The sequence below is a fragment of the Mustela nigripes genome, chromosome 7, assembly GCF_022355385.1.
Source record: "Mustela nigripes isolate SB6536 chromosome 7, MUSNIG.SB6536, whole genome shotgun sequence".
NCBI classification, from domain to species: Eukaryota; Metazoa; Chordata; class Mammalia; order Carnivora; family Mustelidae; genus Mustela; species Mustela nigripes.
Window position 1 is genome coordinate 37,243,955 of NC_081563.1, and position 18,115 is coordinate 37,262,069.

At 36.3% G+C, this 18,115-nt stretch overlaps 1 protein-coding gene across 1 annotated transcript in view; it reads left to right on the forward strand.

Annotated features, from left to right (window-relative positions):
• ZC3H6 (zinc finger CCCH-type containing 6) overlaps nucleotides 1–17,866 on the forward strand; it is a 56,926-nt gene extending 39,060 nt beyond the window's left edge. Inside the window, exons 5-12 of the mRNA XM_059405607.1 lie at nucleotides 1,038–1,171; nucleotides 6,114–6,230; nucleotides 6,861–6,972; nucleotides 7,680–7,789; nucleotides 8,202–8,455; nucleotides 10,400–10,896; nucleotides 11,856–12,089; nucleotides 15,404–17,866. Of these exons, the coding sequence (XP_059261590.1) occupies nucleotides 1,038–1,171; nucleotides 6,114–6,230; nucleotides 6,861–6,972; nucleotides 7,680–7,789; nucleotides 8,202–8,455; nucleotides 10,400–10,896; nucleotides 11,856–12,089; nucleotides 15,404–16,872 (2,927 nt within the window). The 3' untranslated portion in view covers nucleotides 16,873–17,866. The remainder of the gene's footprint in view (nucleotides 1–1,037; nucleotides 1,172–6,113; nucleotides 6,231–6,860; nucleotides 6,973–7,679; nucleotides 7,790–8,201; nucleotides 8,456–10,399; nucleotides 10,897–11,855; nucleotides 12,090–15,403) is intronic.
• The last annotated feature ends 249 nt before the right edge of the window (nucleotides 17,867–18,115 follow it).

Sequence of the window (18,115 nt, forward strand, 5' to 3'; positions counted from 1 at the left end):
TCAGGAATCATTCCACTTGGGGAGTAAGGGAACATAGAGAGGTTTTGCTCATCCATTCCCACCTGGGGTTTTCCCTTTCATCTTTTCCTGTTTGTTCTGTTAAATAACTGAGTATTCTTTTATTTTTGACATTCATTTTACTCCCTCAGTTATGAAAGTAATATATGGTCAAATGCAGAAAACTTTTTCTAGGTGTGGAAACAATAACCTAACCAAGATCAAAGATAAAACAAAAATAATTTGAATCCCTACACTCAGAAATAATTACTATTAATATTTTTGGTGTACATTCTTCTAGAATTTTTCTGACAATTATTTTTAACAAAAAACTATGCATACTGTTTAACTTGTTTTTTCCCTTAACTGTGAATTGAATCTCAGTCATTCTTATGTTAATGAGTAGCTTTTAATGCCAACAACATTCTATTCAATTAAACAGAAGTACCGTAGCTTGCCTAATAGATTCTTAGGTTTGGGTGATCATAATCACTTGATATTTAAGTTGCACCCAGATTTTTTTTTTGACACCAAGTTTTTTCTTAACTCTGTGATTAACCCTGTATATTTATACATGTCTCAGAGAACATCTTCACAAATATTTTTCCTTAAGAATAAATTCTGAAATGCAGAATTGAATCAAAAACTATAGCCACACATTTGAAGATTTTTGATCCACTCACCAAGTTGATTTCCAAAAAGTTGATAGGCCAATTTATATATAACACCCCGCCAGTATGTGAAAATGCCAATTACTCAACTCCCTACCAACGCTATTCTTTGAGGTAAAAATTTGTATGTTATTTTAAAATTTTTAACTTCTTTTTTAAAAATTTAAATTTTTAAATTTTTAAAATTTAAATTAATTTAATTTAAATTAATTAATTTAAATTTAATTAATTTTTTTCATTGAATCTAGAGAGGAAAAAAAATGCACTGTATATTATAGACTCTTTAAAATATGCTGTTCCCTATAAACTAATAGATTGACAGGTATGTTGTTTTTCTATAATATTTGAAGTACATTTTAACTCTTTTAGGTATTGAACAGAGGGTTAAAAGTTTTAATGTTGGTCGTGGACGTGGTTTGCCGAAGAAAATCAAACGCAAAGACCGTGGGGGAAGAACCAATAAAGGGCCTAATATTTTTTCAGGAATGGATGACTATCAAGAGGTACTGAGAATTTATAGATAATGAGGAGAGCTTTTCCATCTTTTAACCTATTTGGCTGCAAAGAAAGCATTGTGATTTTAATGCTACTTTCCTAGTAAATGAAAAATTTCCAGCTAAGATCAAATGAGTGTAAATAGATTCTAAAAAAAAGAATTAAAGGAATTATGGTTTTAATTAGTCAAGATACTAGTATAAAGATGCAAATTTAGGTGACCTCGAAATAAAATTAATGTGTTTGAAAGCACCTCAAGTAAAACTGGTATGTTGGAAAGCAAAAATGTGACCCTAGTAGTTCTTCATTGTACTTTCCTTTGCTAGGAGTCATCCCAGATGCAAAGGGCAATAAAATGCTAATAGCTCAATATGAAGCATGGCTAATAAGAAGGGAGATACTATACTAGAACCGAAAACATTGAAAGAGAAGAAAAGGCAATATAAATGGTTGGAAAGATGAATTTGTGTACCTTATGTATAGTAAATATTGAATAAAGATATATTGAATTGAATTCTGAACATGTACATTTCAGCCTTGTTGTACAGACTCTTGGGATTAAAGTAGTCCAAATCTAGTATTCTGACACTGTTCCAGCAAGACTGATTAAATTATGCAGAGCAAGAGTAGGGTATTAAAAGCTACAACCTTAAGTGAAAGCAAAGGGATAGCTATATATTGTAATTTGAAAATGCCTGATTTTCTGATGTCTGGGTTTAAATAAGGGACAAATTTTTTTTTAAGATTTTATTTATTTATTTGACACAGAGAGATCACAAATAGGCAGAGAGGCAGGCAGAGATGGGGAGGCAAACTCCCCACTGAGCAGGGAGCCCAATGCGGGGTTAGATCTGGGACCCTGTGATCATGACCTGAGCCGAAGGCAGACGCTTCACAACTGCACCACCCAGGCGCCCCAAGGAGCAAAGATTTCTTAATATGTACTCTAAGTATACTATTTAAGGAGATGTTAATAGGTATGACCTAAAAAAAGAAGTTCAGGCCCAAATAAATTTGTGAAACCCAGCACATGGCAGTCTACTCTTGGGGATTCTAAGTTGACATTAATGTATTAAAGGCTTCTTGCAAGTTAGGTATAAAAAAGCCTATTTTACTTTGTTCAATCCATTGTTTTTGTTGTTGATGTTGTTGTTGTATTTTTTTTTAATATTTTATTTATTTATTTAACAGAGAGAGATCACAAGTAGGAAGAGAGGCAGGCAGAGAGAGGAGGAAGCAGGCTCCCTGCTGAGCAGAGAGCCTGATGCAGGGCTTGATCCCAGGACCCTGAGACCCTGACCTGAGCCAAAAGCAGAGGGTCAACCCACTGAGCCACCCAGGCGCCCCTCAATTGTTTTTATATTGTACTTGACCCTGAACTTCTCCCAACCCCTGCCCAATCTATTAACATTGATTGAGCCACTCACTGTTCCATGGAATAGCAGCTTTGGAGACAAATTTAGAATTTCTGAGTGATTGTAACCTGCCTGTCCATTTTCCTATATTCCTCTAGAATATGTTGCTTTCCCTAGACCATATTAGTATGAATGCTGTCTGAAAGTAAGCTCTCTCCTATAGCCAATAGGTACATACTATGTTTGGAAAAAAAAATTAGCTTCCAACAAAGTGTAGCTTTGAACAAGTTACTACCTGTCTCTGAGTTTCAGTTTGCTTAATCTATAAAATGAAAGTATGGTGTTGAATTAACTCTAAGGAGATTGTCAAGCACTAACGTGTTTAAAAATCCGGGTTGCAACTAAAAAATTCTTTATCATGTTATAGAAAATCAGAATAAATTATTTCTTTTGCACTCATTAGATTTAGAATATTTTTCCTTTAGCTTATTAAGATTAAAATGTTACTGGCGTGCCTGGGTGGCTCAGTGGGGTAAAGCCTCTGCCTTCGGCTCAGGTCATGGTCTCAGGATCCTGGGATCGAGCCCCGCATCGGGCTCTCTGCTCAGCGAGGAGCCTGCTTTCTCCTCTCTCTGCCTGACTCTCTGCCTACTTGTGATCTCTCTGTCAAATAAATAAATAAAATCTTAAAAAAAAATATTAAAATGTTATCAACTGTGTCAGTTTATTGGCTGTCAAGAGAGATTTCTTGTTATGATTCTAGAAACAGAGTGCCAGAGCCCAAGCAAGTAGCTCATATTTAGGAGTGGTCTGGAGGAAACCTGTCGAGGGTACAGTGAACATGCTAGAGTGGCCAACATACATCTGTTTTCATCTTTTCCAGGAGTATGAGATCCTCTAAAAGCCAGATAAATTCGCAGATATCTGCATGTTCACATGAACTGTCTTGAAAACTCCAGGGTGGTCACAGAACAAGAAAATGTTTGATAGGTTTTAAGAACTTACTTAGTCTGTTGGCCATAAAACCTCTTAACTTTTTTTTTGTATTTATAACACCTGTTACATTTTCTGTAAATACATATTATTTTGCCAGCAAATCTTTTCATTCCCTCTTCCTTACATATTTCAAAAAAAAAATTTGTGCTCTTGTTTCTTATGCCAGTATAATACATCTTCTAGAGGAAGTACATTTTGAAATAACCAAGTAGATAATTTTGTTTTCCCTATCTTCGTCTTTCCTTTCTCTCCCTCTTTTCTCCCCCCTCCCTCTTTCTTGAATTGTATTTTCTTTTTATTTATTTATTTATTTATTTATTTATTTATTTGAGAGGCAGGGAGAGAGAGAATGAGGGAGAGAGAGAACATGAGAAAGGGCAGGGTCAGAGGGAGAAGCAGACTCCATGCCAAGCAGGGAGCCCGATGTGGAACTTGATCCCAGAACTCCAGGATCCTGACCTGAACCAAGGCAGTCGTTTAACCAACTGAGCCATCCAGGAGCCCTGAATTGTGTTTTCTTAGAGGTAGTATAATACAGTGCAAAGAGTTCTATTTACCCTGACTGCTGACTCGCCATATGACCCTTAGCAAGTCACTAATTTCTCTAATCTTCACTTTTCACATTTGTCTAGTGAGGGTGATGAACTAAATGATTTCTGTGGTTCTTCCAACTCCTTTATTACAAGAGATCTTAACGGTAGAGGACATTCACGTTGCTTCTATAGGCTTAGACTTGAAAGATCAGATCTTCTAGTCATGTTATTTTCTCCTAAAATTTTGTTAAAGTTTCTTTAGATTTTTTTAGAGTATCTTCATTATAATTAGGTTTCTCATGGTTATAAATACTGATACACTTTCTACTCATTTGAACTAAACTAAACTAAAAAACAAAACAGAAAAACCCATAACCCTCTATTAAAACAGTGAGGGACATCATTAGTCATAGAATGAATTATTGATGAAATATAGGTACAACTTGGTGCATTTTTCAGGGTGGTTTTGGATTTTTTTGGTGATTACCTAATATTTTACTTTTTAATTTTTGTTATATTCTATTTGGCCTGTTGATTTTGTATAATGCATTCTCCTGGATTTCCTATTTTCTTATATCTTCTTGCTCTAAATGAGCCTGGAAATAGAAAATGTTTGTGAGCCAAATTTACATAAATTTAAGACATTTTAAATGATCCGATTAGAGAATAGCATAAACAATTTTATTGTATTTTTCCTGGGGCAATTTCAGTATACTTATATATTTTTTAAAAACCTATAGGATTATCTGTGTTCTTGGTATTTTTGTACTTTTTCCCCAGAATTCTTACAGTAAAACATATATTTCAAATGCGAGCACTGAGGATCAGATTTAAGTCTAGCCATCTTTTGCCTCAAGTGGTTGCTGTGAGGCAGTTTCCTATTTTCAGTAGGTTGTGTTTTGTTCTCTATCTCCTAGCAAACTGAAGGAAAGGGAAACAAATCAGATTAGAAGAGCAAATAGTTATTGTGAACTCCTGCTATATATAAAGTATGATGCATACCGGGTGTTTGAAAAACAGTGCTATTTTATAGAGCTCATGAATGTAAGTCCTTAGCCTGGCTAAGCATCATACTCATGTTACTCAATTTTCTTGTACTCAGCAAAAGTTGAACAGGGGTCTAAGGAGAAGTAAGGAAAACAGGTAGGGCTGTGAGATTTTCTACCATATACTTCTTTTTGTTATTTTTTAAAAGTTTAAGGAAATACATCCTCCCTCCTTTTTTTTTTTCTTTCCTAAAGGAAGTACAGAATAACCACACATGCAAAAAATCTCTGATTTTTTGGAGATCCATCTAGAGACATACACTCTTAAATGTGGGGATATATTCTTTGAGACTTTTATCTTTTGTCTTTATTATTATAAAATTCAGATCAGTTTTCCACTTAAGTATCGTGAACATTTAATACTTACGATACTTACTTATGATACGATAATACGATACTTAAAGTATCATGAACATTTTCTTATGTTCCTAAATTGTCACTCCATCTCTTCAGTTTGTAATGATTACATACTAATCTATCACTGACCTACATCTTAATGTATTTGACTAGTCTCATCATTTGGGATGTGTAATTTCTAGGTGTCTGTCTGTCTGTTTGTTTTATCATGCAAAGTAATTCTGCAGTAATTATTTTCGTGAATAAAGTATATGTGCCTCCCTGATAATTCCTTCAGAATACTCCTGAAAAGTACAAATTTTGTCAAACAGTATGGGTATTATTAATCTTTTATAACATAGCTATCAGCAAATCACAAGAAAGCATATTTAACATCTTTGCCAACAGAGTATTATTGTTAATTTTCAAGCTTTTCATAATTTTATTTTTAAAAAGTAGTTGTACTTCCTCATTAAAATAGAAATAGGTTCTTTGCAACCACTAGTAGCAATGAGCAGTGTATTAGAAGCCTGTCTCTGCAAGTAAATGAATAGTATCTGAATGTCCACTCTTGACCACTTTAAATAGTCATTTGTACTGCTTTCCTAATGCATTTGACTGTCCATTTTAGTACATATTTAATATTTTATATGTTGTATTTAAATGAATTTTTCTTTCTTACAGTATAGTAAACCAGGGAAAAAATGGAAGGTTATGACTCAGGAATTCATTAATCAGCACACAGTGGAACACAAAGGAAAACAAATCTGTAAATACTTTCTGGAAGGGAGATGTATTAAGGTAAATTTAGGGGGATATCATAAAGAATTTTAACTTCCACAATAATCTTTAAAATGTAAAGTCTTTTTAGGGGGTGATTAGGGTTTTTTTTTCTTTTTCATTTCTCATATACTTGTAATTATAAAGCTGGTTCTTCAAAGAGTATCTTCAAAGTGTGTCTATGGAAATACTGTACATTAGAGCATACATAATTCTGTTCTGGGGCAGTAATATAATTTGTTGAACCCAGATTTTATTTAACAAACACAAAATGCTGACTGTGTGGCAAGTACTGTTTAAAGTGGATTATTAATATTAAATGTTTTAATCTTTACAGCAAACCTACGAAGTAGGTACTGTTAATAGCCCCATTTTAAACATGGCCAAACCAAGAGGTTAAATAAGTGTCCCTAGTGGCTCAGCTAGAAACGGTGAGTGCTGGTGGAACCCAGGCAGTAGGCTCTGAGGCCATGCTCTCCGTGCTGCCTCTGCCTCTGTGCATAGCCACACCCACTGACTTGGGCAAGACTTCCAAGAGATTGTTTGAATTATTATTAGATCATGATTTAAACACTGAAGATATGGCCGTAGTTCCACCATGAAACACCATAGAGAAAATTCAATTGTTTCTTTTTTTCTCTTTTGTGACAGGGAGATCAGTGTAAATTTGATCATGATGCAGAGTTGGAGAAGAGAAAGGAGATCTGCAAGTTTTATTTACAAGGATATTGTACCAAAGGAGAGAACTGCATTTATATGCATAATATCCTTTATTAAAAAGATGTTAACCAAAATATTGAGATTATAAAACATTACTGAAGTTTTTCAAAATCCCTAGAAAACCTACTTTGGTTTTAAATTTAAAATAGCATCTGCTATGGTCATATGACTTTTTCCTCTTGATCTTGTCAAAGTGTTGATTACAATAATAAATTTCCTAAAACCCCTCAGAAATTCCCTGAATGTAAGCCACCTGAAAATGGCATATTTTTCAATAAACTTCTGGATTTAAAATTTTCTTTAGAAGTTTAAAATTTGTTTCCAAAATCATGGGGTAGCTTAGCTTATAGTTTTCATATTGGGATATTTGACTTTAATATGACATATCAAGCCCCTTTGTTTCCTTTATAGATATAAGCTCTTGCTACAAAATTTATTTACTCTGTCTACAATTTTTATTGTGGAAAGTAACAGAACTTACATAATTGAAATACTATTGTATTTGCTATAACAATTATTTTTTCTTTAAAATATTTTCTAGCTTAATATAGTAAGGAAGATTAAAATTTTTGGATGTTTTGCTGCATAATTGAAATATTTCATCTTAAAAATTGTCTGATATGACGTGTGTAAAAAATTCAGTGCAATATATAGTAATACAGTCTTATTGACTCAGCACCGATATGTTTTTGGATTTCAAAATATTAGAGTTTGATGTCACTTGGTCTGTTCCTTAATATTTTTATTTACATGAATTTCCGTGTAAGTTCTACCATAGTGGAGCAAAATGTTATCAAGGAGACAACTGTAAATTTTCACATGATGATCTGACTAAAGAAACAAGGAAACTTTTGGACAAAGTAAGTAATATTTTTGTACTTCAGTTATTTCTTAGGTCTCACCACAGAGTCATTTGTCTTGAATCATATTTTATAAATCATATTTCAGAAAAGTCTCCTGAGAAATCAAGGATTTGTTATTTTATGTTTTAATCTATGAGTGTAGTATGTTAGAAAAGCAGAAGTATTGGACTAGGAATTAAAATCTTTCATTCTTACCCTTGTTTTGCCATTAAAAAGCTAATGTACTTTGAGAAATATCTTTTACTACTTTGAACCTTATTATCAAAAATGAGTTAGCTCTCTCTGACCCATTTTGACTTCAGAATGATATTTTTCTCATAACAAAACTGGTTTATTGAAGTCTTCACAGTTTTTAAATGTAAGGAAGAAAGCTTGTTTTGGAATAGTAATCTTTGCCAATCATTTTTAGGTGTTGAACACTGAAGAAGAAGCCACAAATGAAGATGAACGAGAATTAGAAGAACTTAGAAAACGGGGCATAACTCCTCTTCCCAAACCACCTCCAGGAGTTGGGCTTCTGCCAACTCCACCAGAGCATTTTCCCTTTTCTGATCCTGAAGATGATTTTCAGACAGATCTCTCTGATGATTTCAAGAAAATCCCATCTCTTTTTGAAATAGTTGTAAAACCTACTGTGGATTTAGCACATAAGATTGGGAAGAAGTAAGTTAAAATCTTCAAAAATGGCATCATTTTCCCTCTAAAATTTCCTACTGAGAAAATAACTTGTATTCCATGTTAATCATGTAATTAAACTTAGGTAGAGATAGCAGATACCCGGCATTCACCCCAAATGCTCTTCCTGCTTTCCTTTGTCTCTGTCCCCTGCTGCATGCCATCAGTGTTTCTCTCTGTGGAATCCTTAATAGCTTTAAAAATCTCTCCACAGGGATGCCTGGGTGGCTCAGTTGGTTGGACGACTGCCTTCGGCTCAGGTCATGATCCCGAAATCGCAGGATCAAATCCCACATCGGGCTCCCAGCTCCATGGGGAGTCTGCTTCTCCCTCTGACCTCTCCTCGCTCATGCTCTCTCTCACTGTCTCTCTCTCTCAAATAAATAAATAAAATCTTTAAAAAAAAAAAAAAAAAAATCTCTCCACAGAGTAACCCTGAGAGACACTGCCCGGTGGCTAGAATTGCTATGTCTCCCAATTCATTAGGAGGCTACATTCAGCATTGATAACATCTTCAAATAGTGGCATTAGCATGTCTCCAGAATATTTGATTCTTTTTTTTTTTTAAGATTTTATTTATTTATTCGACAGAGAGAGATCACAAGTAGGCAGAGAGGAAGGCAGAGATAGAGGAGGAAGCAGGCTCCCCGCTGAGCAGAGAGCCCGATGCGGGACTTGATCCCAGGACCCTGAGATCATGACCTGAGCCGAAGGCAGCGGCTTAACCCACTGAGCCACCCAGGCGCCCCAGAATATTTGATTCTTTTAGAGAAATATTTCCTTAGGCTATTAGAGGAAAGCCTTTGGTAAGCTGGATCCAGATTTGCATTTTCTAACAACACCATTCCAGTCCTGCTGCCCTTTCCCAGAGTCTGTGCACCTGGGCTGCAAGTCCCACTGTTGATTTTTTTTTTTTTTTTTAAGATTTTATTTATTTATTTGACAGACAGAGATCACAAGTAGGCAGAGAGGCAGGCAGAGAGAGAGAGAGGGAAGCAGACTCCCTGCAGAGCAGAGAGCCCGATGCGGGGCTCGATCCCAGGACCCTGAGATCATGACCTGAGCCGAAGGCAGAGGCTTTAACCCACTGAGCCACTCAGGCGCCCCCCACTGTTGATTATTTTAACCCTGAACACTCAGAAAATCAGTGAGATCTCAGTAAATGAGGAACAAGAAATTGACAGGAAATGTGAACCATTAAAATTATTTCTCTTAAGGTCAAGAAGAATATAAGTATGTCCATTGTTTGGCTAATACTCTAATACTGTAGATCAGATGCGAGCCAATGCAAAAAGAGAAAGACATAATAGATATAAAGATAGAAATGGAGAGGCAAAAAAAAAAAAGAAAGAAAGAAAGAAATGGAGAGGGAGCTCATTTTTGGGGTGGTCTCCCTCAATAGACCTGAAGGAATCAACTGACAAAACTATTAGAAATAGTAATTAAATTAGTAAGATGTCCAGAAAGAACAACAACACTCAAAACCTAAAGGTCTTTTTATATGCCGACAGTAATCCATTAGAAATTGAAAAGGTGTGTGTTTGTATAGTACAATTCTACTTTGTTATATTTTAGGAAAGGTCCATGTATACCTAGAAAAAAGTCTAACCAAAAAATAATAACTAACCAAAAAATATTTCTGTGGGTGGCAGGGTTAGAGGTGATTCTTACTTATCTTTGCCCTTTTCTGTATTTTTCAAAATAGTTGTAAGCTTTAGAACAGCTAATAGTGTCAATTGATTAAGACTGTGGGCTAAAATGAAGGCAAGATGCATTTATTTGCATTTTTATTTGGAGATAATGTAGAATAAACTGCTTCTTAAAAACACATTCTGATACAGAAAAACACACTTAACCGCACATATTTAAAATACAACATTCTTGTTTGCCTCTTTTCTTTGAACTAAGAAATACTCTTCTTTCTGTCTACAGGCCACCAGCATTTTATAACAGTGCCTCACCACCAGGACCACAGTTTCAGGAAAGCAGCCCACATCCTCAGCATATCTATAGTTCTGGATCAAGTCCGGGTCCTGGACCTAATATGTCTCAGGGACACAGTAGTCCTGTGATGCACCCGGGCTCCCCCGGACATCATCCATGCACCGCAGTGCCACACAGCCCACCTTTGCCGCCTGCTCCGCCTGGGATTTTAGGTCCTCACAGTCAAGCTGGAGTACTTGTTCAACCAGATGCACCTTTGACACCACAGAATATGAGTGGTGCTTACCATTGCTCGGGCTTTCCAGAACACATGATGAAAGTACCCAGAGAGAATCACTGTTCTCCAGGTTCCTCATACCTGCAAAGTCCTGGTGAAATGCAGCTCAACACCAGTTATGAGTCCCTACAAAACCCAGCTGAATTTTATGATAATTACTATTCACAGCATGCTATACCTAATTTTCAGCCACCTAGTAACTCTGGTGGTGAGTTTACCTTTTCAAATAACTCATTTTTAACTGTTTTTAAGCTTAGCTTTTCTTTTTTTTTTTTAAAGATTATATTTATTTATTTGACAGAGACACAGCAAGAGAGGGAACATAAGCAGGGGGAGTGGGAGAGGGAGAAGCAGGGAGCAGGGAGCCTGATGCGGGGCTTGATCCCAGGACCCTGGGATCATGACCTGAGCCAAAGGCATACGCTTAGCGACTGAGCCACCAAGGCACCCCAACTCATTTTTAATTTAAAATCTTTGGCGTTCTCTATTTTTCATTGAAAACATGATAAGAATGTGTGTTTTTAATAAAGCTAAGTGAAATGTAATGAAATTGAAGCCATAAAATATATTTTATTTTATTTTTTTTATTTTTTTCTTTTAAAGATTTTATTTATTTATTTGACAGAGAGAGATCACAAGTAGGCAGAGAGGCAGGCAGAGAGAGAGAGGAGGAAGCAGGCTCCCTGCTGAGCAGAGAGCCCGATGCGGGACTTGATCCCAGGACCCTGAGATCGACCTGAGCCGAAGGCAGTGGCTTAACCCACTGAGCCACCCAGGCGCCCCCATAAAATATATTTTAAATTTAACCAAACATTTGCTACACCAGAACTTTAGATAGCTTTAAAAAAAATATTTACAATTGGGTGCCCACGTGGCTCAGTCGGTTAAGAGTCCCAAGTTTTCATTTCAGCTCCGGGTCATGAAACGAGCCCTGCGTCCAGCTCCACGCTCAACATGGAGTCTGCTTGCCCCTGCCTCTCCCCTCAATGCTCTCTTTCTCTAAAATAAATAAAATAATATCTTTAAAAAAACATTTACAATCACATAGTAATACGGTAATTAAATGTAGTTACTATTAAAGCTTCAATTTCTTGTAACTGACCGTGGCACTCTCTAGTGGAGTTCGGTGCTAAATCAGTATCTGTGTTTTCTGTGTTATGTGTATAGATGGGATGTGGCATGTTGACTTTGCCCAGCATCAGCCTCCCATTGTTCAAGACTCCCCTAACCGTGGGAGTGGATCTGATGGCAGCAGCAACACGACAGGCCACGGCCCCCTGCCTGCTCCAGGCCTCCTCCCTGCAGTGCAGAGAGCTCTTTTTGTCAGACTTACTCAGAAGTACCAAGAAGAAGATGAACCAAGCAGCACCCAACCTCAAAGGGCACCAAGCAAGGACGAAGGTGTGTCAGTTGTTATGGTAGTATCTTACTTTGGAATTACCCAGTTCCTGAAATGCCCTTGAATAGGTTAAAATTTGAAAAATAAGTTCCTTTGAACTATCTATTCTACTTCCAGCTTATCTTGTAGCTTCTATCTGCTTGGAATTGGTCATGGTTTCCAGAGTCATTAATGCTTTAGTACTTAATTGCAAAGAATTTTACCTGAAGCAGAGAGTAGATCGGAAGCTATAGTGTGAGGCCTGGCTGAAGCCTTTTATGGAAGAAGGAAATAAAACAGGAACCAGACATCTTCCAATAAAACAGGAACCAGACATCTTCCAGTGCAGAAATTTTGACTTCTAGCCTAAGTTTAAAATGATTCAGTTATTAGAGTTTTTATGGGCATAGGTTGTATTCTACTATATTATGAAGGAATATTATTTTTAACATAAAAGATTATGTGGAAACCTCAAGTTTACCTTAGTATTTTTGATATTGATAAGTATATAACAGTTACTTAATTCAGTTGAGGAGAGAAAGCTTAACACATCCAGTTCTTATGAATTACAGAATTGATATGTTTGCCCACTTTCTTGTGTGTGTGTATTTTTTTTTTAATTACGCAAATTGCATGGCCGACATGGGGCTCAAACCCACGACCCAAGGCCAGGAGTCTCGTGCTCCTCCAGCTAAGCCAGCCAGGTGCCCATTGGCCTACTCTTAAGCATAAAATTTATAAATATGTAAAACTGGGTAACATTAGGTAGCTACAAGCTATTATATAAACATCTGTTACCTTTTCAAAGAAGGTAGCATTAACACTTCATTTATTTAACATCACAGGGAAATTAGGGATTCCTAATAAATTAGTTTTCTATACAATTTATGTTTGCTTCTTAAAGTGCTTACACTTAAAAAAAATTTTAATGATTATCTTTCTATAAAGTCTTAGATTTACATTTTCATAAATAAGAAAATTTACAGTTTTTCTGGATATAAAATTTTGTACTATAGTAATATAATTGGTGATGTTTTATGAAGGTTTTTTCTCTGTGTCCAGAAAAAATCTTGAATGGCTAGGTTTCTTTAAGAATTTAAATTCAGTTAATTAACATATAGTGTATTATTAGTTTCAGAGGTAGAGTTCGGTGGTTCATCAGTTGTATATAACACCCAGGGCTCATTATATCATGTGCCCTCCTTAATGCCTGTTACCCAATTACCCTGTCCTCCCCACTCCCCTCCCCTCTGGCAGCCCTGCTTTTTTCCTATGACTAAGAGTCTCTTACGGTTTATCTCTCTGATTTCATCTTGTTTTATTTTTCCCACCCTTCTCCTGTGCTCCTCTGTTTTGTTTCTTAAATTCCACATATGAGTGAGATTATATGATAATTGTCTTTAGCTGATTGATTTATTTCACTTAGTATAATACCCCGTAGTTCCGTCCACATCATTATAAATGGTAAGATTTCATTCTTTTTGATGGCTAATAGTCCATGGTGTGTGTGTGTGCGCGTGTGCGCGCATGTGCGCGTGTGCATGCCATTTCCTCTTTATCCTTCATCTGTCAATGGACATCTGGGCTCTTTCCACAGCTTGGCTATTGTGGACATGCTGCTATAAACATTGGGGTGCAGGTGCCCCTTTGGATCACTACATTTGTATCTTTGGGTAAATACCTAGTAGTGAACAGCTAGATTTTTGTGTGTGTGTGTGTTCATGTTCATTTTTATAAATTGTAATGCCCTTATAATTTTAATCTCTCCTTTGATAAAAAGCTGAAAAAGCTGTTAACTGTCATTTCTTATCTAATATCTCCTTTTCATTGGCCTACCCATTGGTCTGCTTTCCTTCTCATTCCAGAAATGATTGAAGATGGCTTAGGAAATATATTGATAAGAAAGGCAAACTAAAATAGCATCTTCCTTTTGTAGGTCAGATTTGGATCATCTTACATATTTGGATCAAGTAACAAATTCTGTGAGAAATGAATTGCTATGCAGAAATATTTAAAATAATGGCAGCAGGTTAAAGTGAATCACTAGTTCAGCTTTGGTCTTCCCAAGATCAAAGAGAGGAAGAAAAGAGATCTAGTGTCTAGAAGTAGTTTTTTCTGACACTGACATTGAAATATGAATGCAACTTTTTTCCACGCCTGAGTCAGTGGAGCGTAAGACTCTTGATGCTTGGGGTTGTGAGTTCAAGTCCCACTTTGGATGGAGAGATTCCTTAAAAAGAAAACTTTAAAAACAAGCCAAAATTTTTTTCCACTGTGGTATATAGTCTGTATGATTTTAAGCCATAATTCCACCCTAAATATCAATGCCTGTTTTGTAACTCTGTTCAAACTATATGTGTAACACTGAAATTATGTGTAGTAGAAACGTGCTAGTGAGCAGTGAGATGAGTTAAATGAGAATATGCCCAATATTCTATTAATCCATGACATTCTAGGACACGTGTGTGTGTGTGTGTGTGTGTGTGTGTGTTACCAAGTCAGAGTCAACATATGTATGTTTTTTTTAAACATGTGTATGTTTTAATGGAAAGGAAGGACTGTCTCCTGTAGCATCAGTTCATAATCCCTGCTGTACTACTAGAAAGAATACCTCTGACAGTTAAGCTTCTTAACAGGGTGTCTAACACACTAGGGTTAAATATAAGCCTTTAGGAATACGGCCCAAAGTGTTCCCATAAAGTTAAAGTATATAAATTTCAGGTTGTTAGTTTTGTTATTTTTACTTTAAAATGTTTAAATAGCTAATATATTCACATATGTCAAACATCTAGAAATATAATAAGCTATAGATGAAAAATCTCTACCTCATCTCTCATTTGCTTGTTTCCCAATGCCCTTAATCAGTACTTCATTGTTTTGTTTTCTTTCCAGATTTTTAAAAAACATTGCATCCTTGTTATCTCCATAAATCCAGAGCTACGAAGCTTAAGTATTACTTAAATTAAAGAGATCCAAAACATTTTAGTATTCTTTTCCAAGAGTATTTTCCCTCCTTCCCCAACTCTGTCATGCCACACATACTCTTAAGTTCTCTTTTGGCCAATCCGAATAAAAGGTCCTGACTTCTCCCTGATCAGAAGGACGCTACACGTATTCTAATACCACACCTCTTTCTCTATAGAGTATGATGACTGAATTGATTATTGTCATTCCGCATCTAATTTTATTCCAGTGTTGAAACTCTGGCATTTCTCTGATGCATTTTCTTGAAGTTAGACTACACTTTTTCTAGAAATATTGCATGTTTTTCGATTATCTTAATTAAGGTAAAATATGAATGCTTCATTCTTTACAATAAGTTTTTATCTGCATTTAGATGATACTGTTAACTGGTATTCCAGTAGTGAAGAGGAAGAAGGAAGCAGTGTGAAGTCAATACTGAAAACATTACAGAAACAAACAGAAACTTTAAGGAATCAGCAACAGCCTTCCACAGACCTCAGCACTCCTACTGACCCAAGACTCGCTAAAGAGAAAAGCAAAGGAAACCAAGTTGTTGACCCTAGACTTAGGACTATCCCAAGGCAAGACGTGAGAAAATCCTCTGAGTCTGCCCCACTGGATCTTAGACTAGCATGGGATCCCAGGAAATTGAGGGGGAATGGAAGTGGTCACATAGGATCGTCTGTTGGTGGAACAAAATTTGATTCGCATCATGCAAATCCCAGCTCTGTCAAACACAAAAGAGGAGATGATGATGATGAAGATACAGAAAGAGAATTGAGAGAAAAAGCTTTCTTAATACCTTTGGATTCTTCCCCTGGCATAATGCTCCAGGATCCGAGGTCACAGCTGAGGCAGTTCAGTCACATTAAAATGGATATTATCCTAACCAAACCCAATTTTGCAAAACACATCGTGTGGGCTCCAGAAGACTTACTTCCAGTCCCTTTACCTAAACCTGACCCAGTATCTTCAATCAATTTACCTCTGCCCCCTCTTATAGCTGACCAGAGGCTCAGTAGGTTGTGGAATACAAAAAGCGATCTTCATCAGAATACAGTGCCCACTGATTCAAAATCAGCAGCCAAAGCCAAAGTGAACACCGCAAACAGAGAAGGCTACCTAGAACAATTTGGAGACTTACATAGTTCAGGAAGTAAATTAGGAGATCCTAGGCTGCAAAAAAATTTTGATCCTAGACTTCATAGACTGCACAGTACAGAGTCTCACCCAGCGGTTATGAAGGACTCACATACATTAAAGGGCACCCCTCACTTAGCCAGATCTAACCTTGCTTCGTCGCAGCCCTCAGGGGCCGTGACTAGCAGTTCCGGGCCGGGGGCCTTGCCTCCATATGCCCCTAAACTCTCCTCTTCAGCTGGCCTTCCCCTGGGAACCCCAAGTTCAGTTCTTAGTGGCATTAGTTTGTATGACCCTAGGGAGCATGCTTCATCATCTGCGTCAGAGCTAGCAGCAGAAAATACAGAGAACCCGAAAAAAAGTGGTGGTTTAAAAAGTAGTGACAAAAATGAGCCTTCTCCTGGAGAAGCAGTCCTGCCACAGAAAACCAGTGCAAATGTGGAAGTCGCCGTGGATGGGCCGACTGACCCACAGGCAGACACCCTCAAGAGTCCTGGTACAGTTCAGGTCCCAGCAGTGCACAGTCTTCCTATTCAGGCATTAACAGGCTTAATTAGACCGCAGTACAGCGATCCAAGGCAGTCCAGGCAGCCAGGGCATACGAGTCCCACCCCGGAAAGTGATCCCAGTAGAGAACCAGATGACAAATCTCTGAAAGAGGTTTTTAAAACTTTTGATCCGACTGCTTCACCATTTTGTTAGCTATAGTGTAATTGAGCAATTCTTTTCACTCTGTGACTATTGCAGTCCTCTGCTGTTTTGTAACTGGTTTACCTCTATAGTTTATTTATTTTTAAATTATAAATACTTTTCAGCTGCTAGTATCAGAACCACATGAAGTTATATCCTCTAAAGCCTGTGGTATTTTATATAATATTTTTATAACTTTAAGAGACTGTAGTAATTGACATAGAAACCTATATATCATGTTAGCTTCGGTAAAAGTACTTTTATCGTAAATAACCCATCATGAACTTGACACTCTGCCCAAATATATGCCAGTCGTTTTTCATAATCAATGTTTAGATAAATGATTACCACTTTTATATGGTTGTTAGTTTCAAGCAATATGATGTACATTACTTTTGAGCAACAGTATTTTGACTAGGATCTTCTCTGTTTGTCAACAGAACTGATTAATATGTAATGCTAACTGCTAACTAAAATGTAAAATGAAGTAAAGAAAACATTTTTAAAATCACAATCAGCAGAGCAGTTTGTGTTTAAGGGCATCACTTTTATTAGTATTGGCAATATTGTGTAAATGAAGCATTTGAATGTCATATCTTTTAAAAGTATTTTACTGCATACTGTATCATAGAAGTTGGAGATAGATTGTTTTTGCTAAAATGAAATATTCCCCAAGTTCTCTAACATAACTTTTTAAATTTAATTTTCATATTAAATAGTTATGAGTTCTTGCTGTGTTACATTGTGATGTTTATGTGTCTCAATGTTTTTGTCGTTAGCAGCATAATTTATATTACATTTTCAAATGATATAGCTGCAATAATTGTATTCATCATGACTTTGGTAATTTTTAACAAACTTTTAAAAGATCCAGTGACAGTCTGTAGTGATTATTGCATTGGTAATGTTTTAAATGTCCAGGTTCTATATTTTAAGTAGCAAGAAAACACAGAGATGGTATAATCAACTGTATATGGCTACCAATAAAGAATCTCTTTCAGATCTCTCCTGACTGGCATTCTGTAACAGAAGAGACTGCCTGGTATTTTAAGTATTTAATGTCCTCATAGTTGGAAATCTCTTAAATTGATTAGAAATTTCATTTTTATGAATAATAATTTGTATTCATTCTTGTGTCTTTTTTGCAGTATATAAGTAATGGCAGCCCTATTTGTTTTATACAGATTTATAACGGAAAGTAAGTATTACACTCATATTCATATCTTGAACTAGATGTGTGTGACCATGTTTGCTG